Source organism: Liolophura sinensis, chromosome 10, assembly GCF_032854445.1.
Source record: "Liolophura sinensis isolate JHLJ2023 chromosome 10, CUHK_Ljap_v2, whole genome shotgun sequence".
Lineage (NCBI taxonomy): Eukaryota > Metazoa > Mollusca > Polyplacophora > Chitonida > Chitonidae > Liolophura > Liolophura sinensis.
This window is the reverse complement of record NC_088304.1, coordinates 12,395,478-12,416,716: the sequence shown is the minus strand read 5'-3', so window position 1 is coordinate 12,416,716 and position 21,239 is coordinate 12,395,478. Positions and strand designations below refer to the sequence as shown.

Sequence of the window (21,239 nt, the reverse complement as noted above, 5' to 3'; positions counted from 1 at the left end):
TGACATGTTGTTTGAATGTTATACTATATGTAGGTTAGCCAAGGACTATACTACAAGTGCTAGAACTTAACGGAAGCTGGTCATCTAGATGGCTTTCAGCAGATTTATAGAGCTCAGCACATCACATTTCTCTTAGACATGACTTTCACTGTCTTAGACATGGCCAGTCTTTTTTTTCTCAAAAAACAAATAACCAAATAGGACAAGAGCTTCAAAAGAGAATGAGATTACCTGGTCTTGAATTAAATTTTTATCCGCCTTTGAGTGCCCTCAGTAGTGATGACTTCTTTCCTGATGGTTCAAGACTGCCAGAAGATCCCATTTTGTGGCCTTCATGTATGGGTTGGATGTCATGTTTTTTTCCCTCTTGCACTGATGTTTATTTTAAACCACTGTTGCCATGTTGATCCACACTATCAGTGCAACATTGCCATCTTTTTGCAATTCAGACATGATGGAAGTGCCCATACTATGTTGCCACATCTTGCAGGATGACGGTTGTTGCCATATCTATAATAGAAAGAAAGGGGGGAAAAACACAGTATTTTGTCATGTTTTGCATCGTTTTACCAACAAATCTTCCAACTCTTTTGTTGATAATCAGTAACGAAAGTAACGTCCCTGCTGTTCGTTAAAGTTACACGTTTCAGGCATTTTCAAAACATGGCGTACAGCGTTTCACATTTTTATGCTTTGTACAGTCATTGGATACGGTACTCATTTTTGGGTCCTCCAGAGCAAAGGCTGATGTTTTTCGAAAGAAGTTTTATATGTGTGAAAAAAAAAACTTTAAAATATGTGCCTGTAAATAACAGTGTATGGCGAGCCGAGCAGTCGCTGAACTCCATCTGTATAAATCTGTTATATACACCCTACCACACATGGTAAGACAACTTTTTGTTTTGTTCACATTCGCTTGCTGCAGCTTTCAAAGGTGTCTACTTCAGCATGGCTAGCATGTTTTTAGTCAATCTAGGACTGAAAGAATAAATCTATAATTCTCTAGAAAAGGCAGCAGTGAACTAAAAATGTGGAGTTTATCTGTATATAGAAAAAAAAAACACAATGTACGTGTAAACTGGCTTTTACTCAATAACCCGTGTGTTCACAGCAACTACAGCAGGACGTCTCGTGCATTATGTACTGAAACCGAAGTAAGGTGGTGATATAATATACAATAAAACATTACATCACAGTTAGTATGATTTTATGCATATTTGTGTGGTTGAGCGTCCAGATTCTAATGCTTTCCATGATATCCACATTTATGAGTAAAAAAGAAAATCCGTATGTCTCGCGACAATTGTCTCAAGTGAGACAAAATGAGAAAAATAAAACAGTAAAATTTATGCAGGGCAGTGGTAGGATTTGAAACGAGAACAACCAAGGATATGTGCGGTATTTAACTATATCCGTATTATTTCCATTTAGATTGAACGAAGATGTCAACAGATCGTATGGAGGCAAACACTGTTTTAATGATGAACTTGTATATTAAACAAAATCAAACATTTGGTTAGTTTAAATTTCATGGATTTGTATATTTTAAAAGCATTATATATCGATAATTATATGCATATATTTAAAAATTCTGGTTGTCACCGGCGAGATGCAGTGTGTGGAATGAACGACCAAGCCGCGACAAAACTTGAAGTTGTTTTCTGACGCGATGTGAGATTGTCTTGCGATTCGTGGAACCCCAAATACTTCTGTTCGTAATACGGTGTCATAAAGGGTAGTAACTCGTGAGCGTTTTGTATTCAACTGAAATAAATATTTCAAACTGTGTGTGCAATTCTTCTGGACGTAACGGATGGCTTTAGTGCATATATCGGATGAACAAAGCGTATGGTGCAAGCATTGATACGAATGTCCAACAGTGATATTGTTCTATGTATTGTCTTATTTAGACGCCATATATAACTGATGACCATGCTAAAGTAGGGCTTAATTGCATTATGTAAGACCAGTGTGACACTAAGGTTCCTGCGTAAGAAAAGTGAAAATGTTCTGTCTTTTTATCCATGGAAAAAGCCCAGTAGAGTGAAAAAATGATTTACAGAATGTGTTTTAATACCTTCTACTGACCAAAAAGACAAGATCATTCGATGCCTCGTGACAAAAAAATAGGTACGACAGTAGAATAAGGTGAAAAATTTCATGGGATAAAATTGGGAAGCTGTTTTAAGTTCATGTTTAATACAAAGAACGTGAAAAATTGTGTTAAGCAGGAGCATGAGAAGCAAACTTAACAAACAACGGTTTTCGTTTGAGGAAGAAGTTAACGTAACATAAAGATCTGCTTAGAAGGTACGAATGCTTGGTTATCTATGTAACGTATATATATTAAAACACTGAAAACTCGTGCCTTATTTTTCCCTTGCACCGTAAGTTATGGATTTTGTTTGAACCAATACCCTCTCTACACGTGTGTGATTACCATATAAAGATGTATGACAAAGCCACCTGTGGAGTCACTGGGAACCCACTATACCAACCTACACGACTACCCATCAGGTAGCTGTAGTAGATACCTGAGAAGTCCTAGATCCGGCGGGTTTATAAATTAACCCAATGTAATACTGGGCTATTTTGACCCCCCCCCCCCTTTCCCCAGGAGAAGGTTAGTTGAATCTATAGTAGTGTTCTTCTCTTGACTCGCTCATATGGTCTGTATCATAAACGAATAATAAAAAAAAAAATGGTCAAATTCTTCTTGAGTTTTCAGTGTTTTCATTAATTCCACCGGGCTCTGCGCGGTTTCCTCCCACCATAATGATGGCCGCCGTCGAATATGTGAAATATTCTTGAGTACGGCGTAAAACACAAATAAATACATAAATCAGTTGACGTTATGGGCGGGATTTGGCTACAGTTACGCCACAGCGCATGTCAACTATCTCTTTGCTGACCTATTACCGGCACAGAAACGAACGAAAGCGTTCACCGTTTGAACCAACTTGATTTAGACGCAACCTGCAGATGGTCGTGGCTCTGTCTGGTTTCGTCCGACCATAATGCTGGCAGTCGTCGTACTAGTGAATTCGGGTTTTTGTTTTCGAGAACACGTGCAACAGAGATGATACTGCGTGGTTGAATCTTTCTTGGCGGTAGAAATAATTCCTTGAAAATAAAGATTTAAATGGTCATAGCGTCAAACGGCGTAGCATGCACCATCGCCTGAGGCAAACGGGTATCCCCGATTCTAGTGTATGTTGGATTGTAAATTGCTTGAAATTCATTTGTAAATCAGGATTCATGATGTTTTCGTAATTAGACTTTTCCAAAGGAATGCCTACTCGCATTAAGAGAGGGCAGATAACTCTACCTTGTCCGTTTTCTGACCCTCGCATAAGTACACTGTCTAGAATATAATTAAAGATGTACAGCACAGAGAGAAGGATCAGAGCAGTGACGACAATGTGGTAGCTGGCAAATAGTCACACGTAAACGCTGAAATACGGCCTCTTGTCAATTTATCTCAGTCAGGGTTTTATTCTAACTGTTCATGTAAATGCATAAATATTAGCAATTTACACGCCCATGGTTTAAGTAGAACTAGACAGAAAATTATGCAGTGATATTAATTGCAATTTATTAGACGTCAGTAGTCTAAAATTACTCAGAATGCTGTTGTCATCACATTTAACATACAATCACATTTCGTTGAGAGCTTGGCAGCTTCACCAAACCGATCAGTGAGATCGCTATGATTGAAAAAAGAATGACCACGTCTCTAATCACTACTAAAATGAGATACAGAAGTAAACAAACATTGTATTGACTAAGCATGTCAGTAATAGAAATATCTCAAATATTTATATCAACTCGTTATGTTTGGAAAGAGGCATGCAGTTCTATAGCGGAGGTTCAGGAAGGAGAATAATTTGTCTTCTTTCACCTTGTATCTCACAAACGATCGCCCAGCTTGCCCAACGAAACACATACTATTCTGATTCGATCGCCGAAAACGGCCAGTCAGACCTGCATTGTAGTTGCAGAAGAAGTATATTTATTTATTTATTTGATTGGTGTTTTACGCCGTACTCAAAAATATTTCACTTATACGACGGCTGTCAGCATTATGGTGGGAGGAAACCGGGCCAGCAGAAGAAAGGAATAATGTATACAATCTGGGCTGTGAACAGGTAATTTATTTGGTGTTTATAATGCTTTATACAAAGCCTTCTTCAGTTCCACTACATACAAGGGTTACCATTCATGGGATGTTTCGATGTTCATCGGGTTGCTCGAATTTCTCATTAATAACATCTATGTGAAATTTGGAGGAAACCGATTATGAACAGTGCATAGGTATTCCAATGGATACAAGTTATGCCCCTCATGGCTGACGTATACCAGTTCTCTTATGAAAAGGACTACAGACAGAAAATATTATTGAGTAAGCCTCACCAGGTCCGATCTTTCTCATTCACTAAGCGACGATCTATTCTCTTTAAACAACCCATATATTTCAAAGGCTGTGAAAGATGTATACCCACCTTGGCTGAGATTAATGGACTCTACTGATGCTGGACTCACACCAGATGTTATCTGGACCTATATTTGCGCAAACACCAATACGGTTTCTTCTCTTGCAGGTTTTACAAGAACAATGGTTTCAATTTTGACATTGTAGACTACCCTTACCTGAACAGCAATCCACCGAAAGGTCCTCTTTTCATGGCGTGTACATATCTCGCCTTGTGGCATTTGTTAGAGTGACGATTTCACTAAACGCAGAATCTTTGACACTCTGCTTGAGGACTGTGTCCAATTCCGCTTAACCCGGGACAATGGGCTGTATATTCATCCTTTTGAATTAGATCACTACGTTGGATATATGATCAGGTAAGAAAGAAAGGGGGGAAAAAACACAGTATTTTGTCACGTTTTGCACCGTTTTACCAACAAATCTTCCAACTCTTTTGTTGATAATCAGTAACTAAAGTAACCTCTTAAAGCAACTCCCAGCTGTTCGTTAAAGTTACACGTTTCAGGCATTTTCAAAACATGGCGCAACTGATATACATATTTTGTTATCGACAACTAATATACTAGCACGATACACGATTTGAATACTGATTTCACTCATTCGCTTAGAACATACCTTGCGTCTTACCAACATCATTGAAAACTGTTGACTGAATCTGATGCATGATTCCGTCCTAATTTCTTTCTATATTCATTCTTAGTTCTTTAGTGGATTGTGTTAAAACGTTGTTTTGGGAATTGATGTAACAATTATTGGCGCAGGATCACAAAACAAACTGAGACTTTGGTCAACATTTCAAATCACTTTATAGTTGTTATTTCTGCTGTAACAAGGTCAGAATACTACTTGGCAATCAATTCTGGGTAAGTTATTGTACCACAAATTTCAGCTAAAATAACGGAAAGGAGCATACCAAATTTTAATGATTAAAGTTTTGACTTAAGTCTAAGATGGCTTCCAGTGGCCGGGAACCTCCATCCTGGTTCACGGCTGGTATACGATTGTCTGGTTAGACACGTAGATTCGAACTCGCGGACTGACTGATCGATGACTACCCAGTATATAAGCAAGACAAACGCCTTCAATCACTAAGGTAACGGAGGGTTACAGCTGTACAAAATAGAAAGGGATTCTTTAAGTTTTGTGTTTAATATCTAACCACGATACTGTTGTACGCTTATAAGAAAACACTCGTGATATAAAGACAGTCATGGGGTATCTTTGAATTAAAATTAAATATTGAATTCACACTTTTCCCTGTAGATTGGGGTAATCATGATTACTTGGATCTACCAAAGCCTTTATCTAAAAGTGTACCTACATGATTTAAATACATCATATTTAGGCGCCAAAATGATACATTCCCAGCTGTCAACCAAAATGGAAGTCCCGGATCAATAAATAGCAAACTATGATTACTATAGAAGTGTGTTGTAAAATTGCACGTGTTAAAATCTGTATTGTGATTAGTATGGAAGTGTGTTGGAAAATTTTACATGTTGAAACCTGTATTCTGACTCGTTTGGAAGTGTGTTGGAAAATTGTACATATTAAAACCTGTATTGTGATAAGTATGGAAGTGTGTTGGACAATTGTACAAGTTGAAACCAGTATTGTGGTTAAAATGGAAATGTATTGGGAAATTGTACATGTGGAAACATGTATTGTGATTGGTATGGAAGTGTGTTAAAAAAGGCGCATGTTGAAACGTATGTTGTGAGTAATTTATGGAAGTATGCTGCAAAACCAGGGAAGAAATAAACGAAGGGAAAAAAACGAATCAAATCAGTCAATCGATCAACACAATTTAACACAGCACTTTTGGTGGCCGAGATGTTAACGGCGTTCCCGTGGAGCTTTTATCACTGTCAGGCTTCATGTATATTGTCTACGGTACATATATATGCCTTGTACATGAATATCAAGAAACGTACACTATATTTTAGCGCTTCTAAAATGGCCGTTGTGTAATACCAAAAAACACGAAGCAAGTACTGCGCGTTACATCACATTAGGCCTGTATATATATATATATATAGGCTGACAGAGTTATAAATAGCCCGCACAAAGCCAGTAAACATCCTTGGTACTTGGCACAAACATCAGCCGATTTCCGGGAACAATCAGCAACGCAACCAATCACTATTTACGTACTATTTTACCACCAATCACTTCTTAGATACTATTTATCACATGCGCTGGAATCATCTTTGTGGCATATGTATGAAACTAGCGCAAATATGGAGATCTGCGTTTCCATGGTTACTGTAAGAACGTGATGGCATGCCGAACATTGCACGAGTAGACAATGAAGATATACGTGTATAAAGACATTACATTGAAAAAATAAGTCCAGTCTTTAAATAGTATACTGTGTACAATTAATTATAAAGTATTATGTATCATTTAATTATATAAATATCATTATAATTAACAAATAAACTAACTAACTACACCGTGGAACCCTGGAATTTGGATCTTTCCTTACAGCAGATTTTAACTTCGTTTGATTTTCGGTTAAGGTTTCTTTTAATAAAGTCACTTTGTCTTGGCACTTTAATAATTTTTTCTTCACTTTTTCACTACCGGTGTCCAATAGGGACAGTCTGGCTTCCAGGCCTTTAGCGGTGTCAGTTTGCGCCTGTAACAATTTCCCTGTGTCTTGTTTTATATATTCCACCGCCATGTCCAAAACTCTTTGCGTTTCTTGTGGACTTACTAGATTCTCTAATGTCCGTTTGATAAACCCTAAATCCATCAACAAATCCACATCAAGGGGGCCTTCAGGTATACTCTCTTCAATAATTACTGTATCTTCCATGTCAGTGTTTTCTAGAGCGGGTGAAGTGACCTTCTTCTTCTCTAATTCAACACCACATTGGAGATCCGCCATGTTTTCTCCACCGAATACACACACTCTTCAGAACTGCGGTAGCAATCTTAGGCGTATAGGCCAATCTTATCGGGTATATACTTCACTGCGATGCTATTACCTCCATAATTTAACTAACACATCATTTCTGGGTCAAAGACTCTGTGTTATATTCTATTCTGTAAAGGGCCTAGAAGAGTGTGTAGTCTCAGAGAATGGGCCAGGAAATGCTATGAATAACCAGCCCCCTGTTGTACTTATCCGACTCTCCTCCCCCTACTTCGGTAAATGATACGGAAGATCCTGTCGCCGTGATGCTGAACGAATGAGGGCCAGATGCTGGGGCAAGGGCGAGCTGACTGCGATGTGCCCTGCTCTAGACACGTGTATAGTTACACCGTATAGTCCTTCAAAGATGGCCGGCCGAAATTAACACACAGCGTACAAATTTACAAGTATATTCACTAGTTAACACACCACACTTCACATTTTAAAGAACCGTTCCAATCGATGACACAAAAGATTTGTCTGACATATTCACAGTTCACTGGAAGATCCACGAAGATAACACAGAACACGCCTTCTTTTTAATCCGTAGTTTGTACATACAGCTCATAGACTTCAGTGTACAAGCTCACCTATAGGCCCCTATATTCATCTGTGCAGGAACCGATGCTAGTTTCGTACACATCCCAAACTTCTTGTTTCAAAATGTAGCATTTCTTCGTACACCACACAATGTGAGCCAGGGAAACTCTTGCACTGGTCGAGGCTAGATCTGCACCATTTTCACGCCCTTAGTAACAAGGCATATAGGATGGGACTGCAGGTACAACACCTACTTAAATACACAAACACAACGACTGAAATAGCTCATATACAACACAACGCCCGCTTGGAAGAGACTGGTTTCTGGACTAGACGCACTAACTCTGTAACAGTACAGATGGCTATATGGATGTAGTTACAGCACGTCGTAGCTCATTCCGTGCATCCTGGCCTGAAGACATCCGGTAAGGTGGGGGTGGAAGCAATGAGTGTGGGGCTGGGTGGATGGGGAGTCAGTGAAAACGTGAAGCACACACAGACGTCTACACGCAATCCTATTAGCTCTGGATGCTGTTTCTGGAGGTTCCTTTGTCTTCAGATACAACATTAAACGGGTGACCCATATACATGTAGCCTGTAGAGTTACTATAAAATAGGCAACACGATCTACTCAAAAGAGCGTGAAATGTTCCGTTAAATGTTTGAATGCACTTGTATACAATAAGGGTATCATATACTTACGCTTCCCATCTGAACCATGCCTGCATTAACTTTACAGGCTGATAATGGGTATGTTAATAATGGCCTGTATGATTCTATGTTTCAACACGCCCTGGAGTTAGACGCTTACACGCTTAAACCGGTCGCCCACATAATATATCCTGTCTGTCATGCTGTTATATTGTTATGACACATGTACCCACATGTCTATATATATATATATATATATATATATATATATATATATATATATATATATATATGTCTATATATATATATATATATATATATATATATATATATATATATATTATATATATATATATATATATATATACACACACACACACACACACACACACACACACACACACATGTATAATAATACTTCGCATAATGTCACCCACGACTATTATTCACACCATTCTATTGCTGTATTGTGTAGCTGGAGTTACATTCTAACTTCTAACTAAAGGTTTCTGTTAGTAAGAATATGTAAACGTCGAAAGCACTTTGTAATCATCGCTACATAATCCATAATCAGTGATTATCATCAATGGATTGCATTAAAACGTGTGTGTATGATAGTTGTATATACGTCGCTTAAGGGTGTATAAATAGCGACTATAATTTATAACATTATAGGTTGTAACATTAATTTGACGTCTTGATTAACTTTGTGTTAAACATCGGCATATCGAACACTCCTGTATGATTGGAATGGATTAATGAAAGTCATGCATGAACCACTTGTAGATCAAATAAAACAAAAGCAATAAAGATTAATAGTTAAGTAATAATAAGGTGGGGAAAAAAGATAAAATGTTAGACTAAAGGAATTGTTTAGTATTGAAGAGTAATACAAGAACAATTGCAGATAAAATGTTTGCAAAACGTTAAACGGGTTTAGAGGAAGAGATGTATCGTAGTGAAAGATGCTAAAATAAGACATTCTGAAAAATCGGAAGATATTCCTCTCATTATTGTGCCTTAGATATATGCAAAATCAGAGCATCAACGATAGAACATCCTCTCGTTCTATTGTGCTTTACATCTATGCAAAACCTCAGCCCAATACATGCAGTACTTTCTAAGATAGCGCCGTTAACATTTACCGTAACATTGCTCTCACATTTACCGTAACATTGCTCTCACATTTACCGTAACATTGCTCTCACATTTACCGTAACATTGCTCTCACATTTACCGTAACATTGCTCTCGCTTTTATTGGAAGCTCGGGATATGGCTTCCATTAGCTACGATTTTTTTTGGTACAGGCGAGCTATAAAGTAACAACAACTCCTAGAATCATGGCAGCACTCTTGTTGGCAAATATACGTACAAATCTCTGGCGATCTGTCATAGTTGTCACGTATCTGTCCCAAATTCCGATTAACTCGGGTCTAGAGAATGTATAAGCATCCGTGTTTATCACATCAGCGCAATTCTTTTATGAACAGTAGGACAGAGATACATGTACCTTGGTTTATATTCGACTTGGGGATTATTCACGGACTAATAACATTAAATTTGATTTGGACACCTAGAATATCAACAGCCTTCCTTGAAATAATGAAAACAAATAAAACTTCTCACTTATATGCGTTATGCTATGCGGCTATATTTACAATTTATAACATTATTTCTCAAACATTTCATTGGAAAATGGTGTTTTATAGTCTATTTCTATTAGAGAGTCGCCTATGTTTCGCTCTCTTTTAAAATCAGTCATACTTGCTACCAAAATTGCCTTTAGTCAGTGACACGTAACAACACAAGCTCTACGCATGGATATTTTGGAAGCCTATATCATGGCAAGGAAAATGAAGTTAGAACACTTTTTTCTAATTCGTAATGTTAAAGTGAACAAAAAAGTCAGCCACTGAAGCTGAATTAATTAATAAAGTAGTATTCCACATGTTCTAAAAATATTTTAAAAATTCTACACCACTTATCAAGAAAGTAAATAGCAAACAATCGTCAGTACCTAGGCACTCATTTGGTGACACCATTTTACCATGTTATAGCAATCTAGAGTGACGTCACAAAACCTAGGAGCTCTCCCGTACCACTGTTATTAAACAATATGACAATAAGAAAATACAAACAAAAACGCCTGATACCCTACCAAAGAGTATCAGCTCTGTTCCGTGTTCAAAGGGCCGATGTTTCTTTTAGTTTGGCGCTCGGTCAGGGCGATGTTCGTGAACACAAGGGTTGTGTTTTAGCGGCCCTGATCGTCCTCGTCCTGCATGAGTGTAAGCATTCGGCCTATTCGGCCGTACCGACTTCAGAGAACTTACCGAACATAGCAGGGCCTTCTAATTGATAACAGACCTTTTCATTCAGATTTTGGGAGGATATTTTCGTAATAAATCTGACTTTGCTAAGGAAAAATAATGCAAAGTCACAATATTTTTCTTCAAGCAATGACTCTCTCGAGGTGGTTTTCTTTCCAGCTCACCCTGACAAGTTACTGCAGTATCCTTCCCAACATGTACACATTGTTGATGGCCGTTCTCAGTTCCCTGCTCATAAGAGTGGTTAAAAATGCATCAGTTTAACACTTAAACCAACCACAAAATCCAATTTACTGCGTCGATATCTGTATATCCACCACAAGAAACCACACTGACAATCGAGAGTTTATAGGTTTTTTTGACGTGACAGCCAATTATCACGCGACGCTCTCAGCCTTAGTAATTGGCCAAGTTCATAAGGGTGTCTGCAACATGGCTACTCGGAGTGAATTGTCCGTCAGTGCCACATCCTCAATGCTGAACTTCACCTTCTGGACTTTCAAAACTTTATAGATTTCTTTACATATTTTTTGTCATAACTTTGTCCTATATCATTTTTCCATGTATATATAGTGGCATACTTTATGTTCACTTTGAAGTCCATAAGCTCGGTTTCGACGTCAAGAACCCATTGCCTCGGATGACGTCATAATCATTCCAAAACCAGTGGCATGCTGGATACTGTGCAGAGTTCAACGCGTTTCGACTGAGGGCGACACCAAATTACCTAACCTGCTATCGACTTAACTGTAATCCTTATTAATGTCACTGACATATTTGAAATTGTTTACACGTTTAGGTTGACTCTATCCTGAATAAATGAATGCTATTTTATCTCCTGTAGCATATAATCTCACGGCGCTGTGGATTTAGAGATGGATGTTAGGAAATTAAAGTCATGTATTTGATTTGCAGAGACAGTAGTGTAGGCTGTCTTAATGCGTTCAGTTTGTTAAAACCGATTGTTGGTGCAGTAAATCAAATTACCCTCCATGCCCTTTGCCCAGCATGCAACTTGGTTTTGAATAATTATGACGTCACCCGAGGTGACTTGGTTCTTGGTGTTGAAACTAAGCTTATGGAGTTTAAAAAAAAAATTTAAAAAAAAATAAAAAAAGTATCCTGACTGCATTTTCCTGGTAATAATATAGACGTATCAATGTGTAGAGATTGGGTTGTTACGTGTCACTGGCTAAAGGCAATTTTGGTAGCCAGTATGACTGATTTTACACAGAGCAGAATATAAGCGACTCTCTGAAAGAAAAAGGCTGTAGGATATTTTGGAAAATGGGTCTTGTTTCCATCGACTTTGAAAGAATCTTCTTGATGTAGGAGTGAAATACTATAAGGTCAGGCTTTTCATTAGATTTATATTGGAATGAGTTATACGATTGCACGAGTTACACGATTTTTAGTGATTTGATTGACGCATGGTCCAACTTTAATAGGTGGATTAATTTATTTAGTTGATTCTTCTTTCAGCCTATAAATGCTCAAGACATTCAAAGGCTCACTTTAAATATGACAAAATTTAGTTGTATAGGTGCCTGGAAGAAATCGGAGCGCTAGGATTAAACTAGCGACCTGTGGCATTCTGCTGCCGAACTTTCCAAAGTGCGACTCCCATCATATATGGTGAAAGGCTACCCATAGTGGTCTTACAGCGCTCGACATGTATAAGAGAGCTATTACGGCTCCAAGAACAATGAGGTAAGAGGAATCTTAAGATTCTTGTACATAAGAGTACATGACAGGCCTAGCGATTGAAAGGTATTGATTTCGACGCGGTGGAACACTATGTGTTCTTTCCAAAAAAAAAATGACGTTTGCATTGGTAAATAAAGTCCACTGAAAGGTGTGTCCAAAAACACCCGTTTTTTTGCTGAATTAAATAATGTCCCAGGTTTCAAAATTTGATTGTAAGGTGCATGCACGGGTTGAATGGATCATAAATGACATGGCCAGCTTTCCACAGTCAATTTTGTTTGGCCGATTAAAGCAGGTAAATAATGTCAGGGGTCTGTTTCATGAAGCATACTTAATGTTAAGTAGCCCTTATCTAAGTACACTTCATACCTGTTCAACATACGTAGTCATTTGAGCTAAGTGAGTTTCATGAAACCGGTCGCAGATTCGTTTCTTCATGCACAACCATACACTGAGTAAGTAAGGTTCGCAAGGTTTGTCATTAGCATTGAAAGCCCATCTTACAGTCCAAAACAAGTCTTTAATCTTAAAAATAATTACTCTAAGTATTTTCGAAATCTTAACGTCAAAGCAGACATTCGTATACCAGAATTCAACCAAAATGGACGATCCAGGTCAATATTCACAAGGCCAGTTCCCAATCAACCTTCAGCCCAAATCGACAAAGAACAAAGAATTAAGCAAGAATATAAAGCGCGAAATAAGACGGATCCATGCAAAGACAAGCAGGCCCCAGGCTTCAGTGGTGTTATGGGATGTCCACCAGCAGAAACATTTTTTGTATGCAGGGATTCATCAATATAAGACGACAGCGTGGAAATTAAACCCAAAGCAGCAACGACTATGCGATAGTTGGCAAATGGTCACAAGTTTACCTCAGTTAGGGTTTTATTACATGAAACTGTTCCTGTAAGTGTTTAATTAGTAATAGCAGCTTATCGCAATATCACATGACCAGTGTATACATTACCAAAATACTTTTGACTTAAACTTGGTAAACATTCTACCGCAATACTTCTGGACCAGTGGAAAAGAACATTGTTTCTTATTAGAAATATTTCCTTCAATATAGCTGGAAAGATAAATCCAGCGCAAATACTGATTGTCTGGGTAGGCTCACGTGCGAGTTCATGAGTTTCACCAATGGAAAGTTGCCAGCATGTGTCTGTTTTAAATGTTAATTTGCATGAAAGCAAGTGAGACATGTAAATCCTGAGTTTATTATAAACTAAAAAAATTAAACTGTTAATTTTAACATAAAGCCTGTAGTCTGATTGATGTTGGAATGTGTTCTGCTATTGTAGTAGATTATTCTGTTAAATCTAACACACAAATTCTATTAATCCAACATCTATTAGAATAACAGGATGTTGTGTTGAATATGACAGAATATTGTGTTGAAATAACAGAATACATTCTAGCTTAGTTAAACACATTCTAGTGTTAAAATTAACACATTCTTTTTTAAAGGGGAGGAGCGGGATACTGGAATCACCCTGTCTGTCCGTCTGTCTGTAGGCGAGTTTTTCCCCATGCATCTCGTACACTACATGTACTGTGCCGATTTGAATAAAACTTAGCATACATCTTGTCTATCACTTGAACTTATGCATGCTTAAGATTAATAGGGATCTGGTAATTATTTTCATAATTACGCCGATTTAGGCGTTTGCGTAACAGTGCTTTCCATGCATTCAGACTTTGTCCATGCAACTCTTCCTAAAGTACTGAATCTATTTCTATGAAACTTGGCATACATCTTGTCTATCACTTGGACTTATGCATGCTTAAGATTAATGGAAATCTGTCAATTATTTTCATAATTACGCCCTTTAGGATATTGCGTAACAGTGGATTCCATGCGTTCAGACTTTTCCTGAACAATTACTGTAGGTGGGTTATCGTTTTTTGTTTCTTCTGGTAGGCCTACTCCCAACCCATATAGTACCTAGGCCTATAGGCCTAATTAACTAAGTTGTATAGGTCTATAGGCCTACTATTAGTAGTAGCGTAGTCTGTGTCAATAACCCCAATTTATAGGCCTACTGTGATAATTTTATAATTAATAGTCGTAAAGTCAAAGAGTCGTGAATGTATCTGTGACAATGCATATGTTGCAATAGTAGGGCCTAATTTACGCATGCGTATAAATAGAAACTGACTTCTTCTCATGCAATAATGCTTAACAACACCTATGGCAGTAGGCCTACACAAAGACCTCCTGATATTGGCTTAGATACGTAATCTTACATGAACAATTAACTATACAAAGAAGAAAAAAAAAACCAACATCGTTTTATACGGGTATATAAATTCCTGGTAGGCCAGGCCTACATAGCCTACGGTAACAGACCGGCATTTCTTCCGCGATGCGCTCTACGTGCTAAATTAGTAATAGATCCTGTTTTTTGTATCTAGAATATATTTAACTTTGTTGGTTTTTTTTCGTGAACTGCGGACAAACCCAGTTCAATTTTTCATTTTGATCCAAATTAAATTGTGTATTTGCCTCCTGTTTTAGGAAAGCAGGCATGGACCATATGTAGGCCTACAGTGTATTGAAGGTTCACGTATAGATTTAAAAAAAAAATAATTAACTACCGGTACTACCAAGTTTGGACAGCAAATGCTAATTTATCGTAAAAGATAAAAAATTTTATGAATTCAATTTCTTTAATGTCTTGGCATAAATCACGTTTGTCTGATTTTGCATCTGGAAGTTTGTCATTGACGGCTCACACGCAAACTTTCAAATGGCAAAACGGGAACGTTTGTCGTTTTCCTCGTTTATAATGACAGTGGAAAGTATCAGTGGTTCGGTGACAGCACGATGCTGCAAGCAGCCTAGTATGGATGTAAGAAGAACTATGGGCTGTGACCGCAAGGCTACTCCCCTGGCTCGCCCATGTGGAACTCCCATGAACGAAGTACCCTCATCCTGATATTCCGTGTACATCAAATGTATGCACAGGACATGTCAGACCGGCAAATCATTCATCGTGTGGTTGGCGCTGATCGGTGTAAGGTAGGCAACTCCTGCGTGACCTGTATCGTAAACAAAGTGGCGTGACTTGGCAGGCAGGCGGACATAGGGTCTCAAACAGCAACGATGGCACGCTTGCTGGACGTGGTTTGGTGCCTGTACTTCGCCACACATATTCCAATTACGATATTCGTTGATTCTCAGGCGCTGTTTTCTTCCACGTATTACCCGGATGCAGTAAGTGTTGATAATATTAGGTGATATTGCACTGGTGTAAGCCTTGAATAATAGGACCACAGGCCGGGGCTCTAATTTTATGGCATACCGGTATAGTTTGTGTTGAGAGACCAGATTATCCACAGATAGATAACTTGATAAGCGCTCCTGTGCCTAGAACACAAGCCCTTCCTTTTAGTACGGCAGGGGCCCTTAGGAGACCTAGCACATGAGCCTGTAGGACATTTGAGCACTTCAGTTAGTGAGGCATGAGTGCTTAGCACGGCGTGAGCCCTTAGGACACGAGCCAGTAGGACAGTTGAGCACTTCAGTTAGTGAGGCATGAGTGCTTAGCACGGCGTGAGCCCTTAGGACATGAACCCTTTGGACATGAGCCCGTAGGTTGACATGAGCCTGTAGGGCAGCACAGTTAAACACCTTCAGTTAGTAAGGCATGAGCCCTTAGCACAGCATGGGCCCTTAGGATGGCATGAGCTATTGAGGTGGTGAGCTCTTAATTAGCAATTACATACACATGTAATTAGGAGGACATGAGCCTGTAGGGCAGCACAGTTAAGCCCTTCAGTTAGTAAGTCATGAGCCCTTAGCAGAGCATGGGCCCTTAGGATGGCATGAGCTATTGAGGTGGTGAGCTCTTAATTAGCAATTACATACACATGTAATTAGGAGGACATGAGCCTGTAGGGCAGCACAGTTAAGCCCTTCAGTTAGTAAGTCATGAGCCCTTAGCACGGCATGGCCCTTAGGATGGCATGAGCTATTGAGGTGATGAGCTCTTAATTAGCAATTACATGTGCATGTAAATGCTGGACATGAGCTCACAACTATGTGTTTTCAATGTCGAAATTTGTTTTAAACACTCAAATCCTTTTCACCGGCCCTGAAAGCACAGTTGGTAGAGCATCCGCGTTGAGTGCTGTGGATCCCGGGTCAATCCTGGGTCGTGTCACACCTAGGACCTTAGGAAGTTGTAATTTCCTCTCTTGGCGTTCAGTGTGAAGGGGATAGTGCAACAACTGTTTGACCCGTATCACTATAATGGCTCGGGCGGGGCGGCTTACTTGCCTTCGGTAAGTCGTCTTAGTGAAGCAGCACTAGATGAAAGAGCGGTGGAAGTCTGTCCTGCAAGAAGGAGGCATATTACATACACTCGTCATATGACTGAAAAATTGTTGAGTACTACGTTAAACCTCAAACACTCGCTCGCTCAAATCCTATTCTTCAGAATAGAAAATAAAAAAAGTGAGGTAAAATGTTAAATGTGTTAACATTTTAGATGAAAAACATAACGTAAATATATTTTAATAACATGTTGAACAAAATTTGCATAAACATTTAAAAATATTTCAGCTTATATGTATGTAATTTTTCTAATCTGGATGAACACATTGTGGATGGACTGATCTGCATGTGATGTTCTGATACTGCAAGGGATGCTCTGATACTGCATCAATGGTGTTGTAACGTGAGTGGAACGTGGGTGTGGGTGGGATGGGTGTGACTTTGGGGAGGGTGGGGGGTGGATGGGTTGCATAGGTTGGGTTGGGTTCAGAGCCTAGCTTTTTGAGCTCTGTACTCTTTCAGCCCTACATCATGACTTTGAATAACAGAGACATTGTCCATGACAATCTAGAGTCACAGCCTCTGGGGCCTGAGTCACAACCTCTGCGGTCTAAGTCACAGCTTCCGGGGCCTGAGTCACAGCCTCTCGGGCCTGAATCATAGCCTCTGGGGCCTAAGTAACCCGTTGTCCCTCGCCTGATTTGCTTGGATAGCCTTTCAAACTATTAATCTCATACAGCCTACACCCAACCATCCCAGCAACATTTAGACATCTTGTGTCTATATAGAGCAGGTACATGTATATGTTCTATACTTTTCAAAGCCCATCTCTCAGACATGATTTTTTTCCGCTTTTTAGCGGAATTCCGCTTTTTCTTTGTTCAGTTTCGATTAATTTACCTGTTTTCCGCAGATTTTTCTAGCTTCCGGGGCCTAGGCGGCCCCTGGACCCCGGACTTTTTGGGCTATGATAGTAAATTTCAGCTATTTTCTTGGTTCACCACAATCATGTCTGATCTCTGACCCATGATGTCTAAGATTTCGTGTTTGTAGTCTAGGCTCGCTGAGTGGACTTTGAATCCTGGCCTATAATGTAATGTGGTAATTGGGCCTCCAATTTTAGTTTCCTTTTGACATCATTATGCATGTGATGTTCTGAAAATGCATATCATGTCCTGATACCGCATGTGATATTCTGGTACCGCATGTGATGTTCTGATACCACATATGATGTTTTGATACCGCATGTGATGTTCTGATAATGCATGTGATTTTGTGATAATGCATGTGATGTTCTGAACTGCAAGTGATGTTCTGATAATGCATGTGATGTTCTCATACTGCATGTGAGGTTCTCATACTGCATGCAATGTTCTCAAACTGCATGTGATGTTCTCATACTGCATGTGATGTTCTCATACTGCATGTGATATTCTGATACCTCATGTGATGTTCTGATACCACATGTGATGTGCTGATTTGGCATGTTATGTTGTCATACTGCATGCAATGTTCTGATACCGCAGGTGATGTTCTGATACCACATGTGATGTGCTGATTTGGCATGTTATGTTGTCATACTGCATGCAATGTTCTGATACCGCAGGTGATGTTCTGAATACCGCATGTGATGTTCTCATACTGCATGTGATGTTCTCACACTGCATGTGATGTTCTGATACTGCATGTGATGTTCTGATACTGCATGTGATGTTCTGATACTGCATGTGATGTTCTGATACCACATGTGATGTTCTGATACTGCATGTGATGTTCTCATACTGCATGCAATGTTTTGATACCGCATGTGATGTTCTGATACCACATGTGATGTGGTGAAAATTTGTATACACACACACACACACACACATATATATATATATATATATATATATATATATATATATATATATATATAATATATATATATATACACATGTTTATATATATGTATATATACACATGTTTGTATATATGTATATATATATATATGTAATATTGTTTACAGCTGGTGGAACTGAAGACTTGGTACACAAGGGAATTCAAAGACTGTTTGATGGCCGACCCAACCGCATGGTTTCTCTCGTTTGTTGTGTGTGAAATGCTCATACAGTTCCCATACATCCTTGTTGCGACATATGCTTTCTTTAAAGGTAAGTTATGTTTTTTATGTGAAAAGGTACCTTGAAACATCAGTGAATTGTGTCGTTTCTTGGATCATTTTTAAACACAGATGAACAGCATTTCAATGGCTATAACTAAAGTTTTACATGGATGGGCTGTCTTGCTTTGGATATCTCAACAATACAAAATCAAATTCATCCTGTTGGTTATTTCCATACTTCTTACAGCTCATGCGCTGCTCTGTACATTTGCTTCGCCTCACTGCCACCATTAGCAAGTTTTGTACAGAAATCTTGAACAATGCCAAGGTCACTGGGGTCACAGTGATGAGGCAGGAAGCGATGTCAGAAACACAAAGTTCCCAGTCTTTGTTTCTAATAATACCTTATACATATGCATCCTCTTTATTCAAGCTATACACAGGATGATTCTAACCTGCACACCAGAAACAATTTTATTGATGAATTCGGATTAAATAGTTACGTGTAAGTACACCAGTGGTGAGCCTAAGCCTAAACAAACCTACATGCGTTGCTCAGGCTAGAAATGTCAAGCTTGTCTAGTGGTGGCAGTGATGTAAAGTGAGCGTAGAGAGCGGCACATGCGCTGCAGAGAGTATCGGATATCTAGAGATAAATAGGTTAAGGGGAGACAACTTAGTCAGACGAAGGGGAGATAAATCAGATACCATATACGTTTGCAGCATAATACATTGAGGTATGGCAAATTGGCTAAGAAACGTGGTGAACATTGCTTTTAACTATTAGCTATGGCATTAAACATTTTAGACATTGGAAAGACATTTAATATGCTGATATTCCATTACTGTAAAGGTAAGAAAGATAATTAATATTAGTATGAGGTACAATATTAAATATTTTTTTTTTTTTGGTTGTTTTTGTTTTTTAAAGGGCCTCGTGCGTGTCCTTGGATTCGTATTCCTAACATGATCTACTCATCCCATGTGATCACAACGCTGGTCGCCATTGGCTTCCACATCATGCTCCATGATGCCAGCCAATCAAAAGTCCCCTGCCCAAAGACGCAGAAGGAAAGGTTGACTTTGCTTGCTATTTACTCACCGTATTTCATCATTCCTTTACTGATGTTACTTGACGGACTGTTCAATAGCTCCGCCTACCTTCCCCTGGAGGGAAAAGGTGGTAAGAAGAGAAGATAACTCTATCGGTACATGTACAATGAGGTGAGCTGTTATGGTAGTTAAAAATTAAAGATTGTCGTTGGCCCATACATTTGAAAGAGAAAAAAATATTATTTCGTGAGGGATTTTTTTTAGAAAAAAAGAAATATGAAACTTTTGAATGACTATGAAATTGATGTTGAACAGAATTGTCAATAATTTGTGACCTGTGCGTAAATAAATGCGATAATAAGATATCACTCGCCCAGAGAAGAAATACTGTAAAATTATATACAGGCCATTATATTTTCTGAGTGACATGACAGTGGTGCCTAAAGAAGGCTACTCAGGTGAATATATTACCAATGAGTTAAGTGACAGTAGTGCCCAAAGTAGTCTGCTAAGGTGAATATATTACCATTAAGTGACAATAGTGCCCAAAGTATGTTGCTCAGGTGAATATAGCAAAATTGTTTTCGCACTGACCTCATTACAGTATGATTGGAGAACTCTTTCTTGCCTGTAACAAGACAGTCCATAGCTATAAACTGATTTGTTCTTTCCTTTATTACGTCACAATTACCGGTGTATGCATGCTCATAAAGTACACATGGGCTACACAAGCACTGCAGCATTAGTGAAGAAAACGATGCGTTTTTAATAATATCATTTAGACCTTTTGTGAAGCTCGTCTTTGAGTCTCCGATTACATGTACATATGACAATAGTGCCCAAAGTAGTCCCTCTGAGCAGACTACAATACTATTGAGTTAAATGACAGCAGTGCTGAAAATAACCCTGCCAATATGAATAAAAATACCCTTGAGTGACTAAAGTGAGAATAGTGCCCAGAGTAGTCCCACTGAGCAGACCACATAACAATTTAGTTAAATGATGGGCAGCAGTATTCAAAGTAGTCCCACCGAGATGAATAAAATACCATTGAGCTGTTAAAGTGAGAATAGTGCCCAAAGTAGTCCCACCGAGTCGAATCGATGACATTGAATTGAATTACAGTGGTGCCTGAAGTAGTCCCTCTAAGATGAA

At 38.7% G+C, this 21,239-nt stretch overlaps 1 protein-coding gene across 1 annotated transcript; it reads left to right on the top strand.

Moving 5' to 3' along the window:
- The first annotated feature begins 15,510 nt into the window (after window positions 1-15,510).
- Window positions 15,511-20,698, top strand: LOC135476224 (sigma intracellular receptor 2-like). The gene is made up of 3 exons (XM_064756168.1): window positions 15,511-15,865; window positions 18,936-19,080; window positions 19,963-20,698. The coding sequence occupies exons 1-3, from the start codon at window positions 15,755-15,757 to the stop codon at window positions 20,229-20,231; spliced, it is 525 nt and encodes a 174-aa protein (XP_064612238.1). The 5' UTR covers window positions 15,511-15,754; the 3' UTR covers window positions 20,232-20,698.
- Window positions 20,699-21,239: the final 541 nt, after the last annotated feature.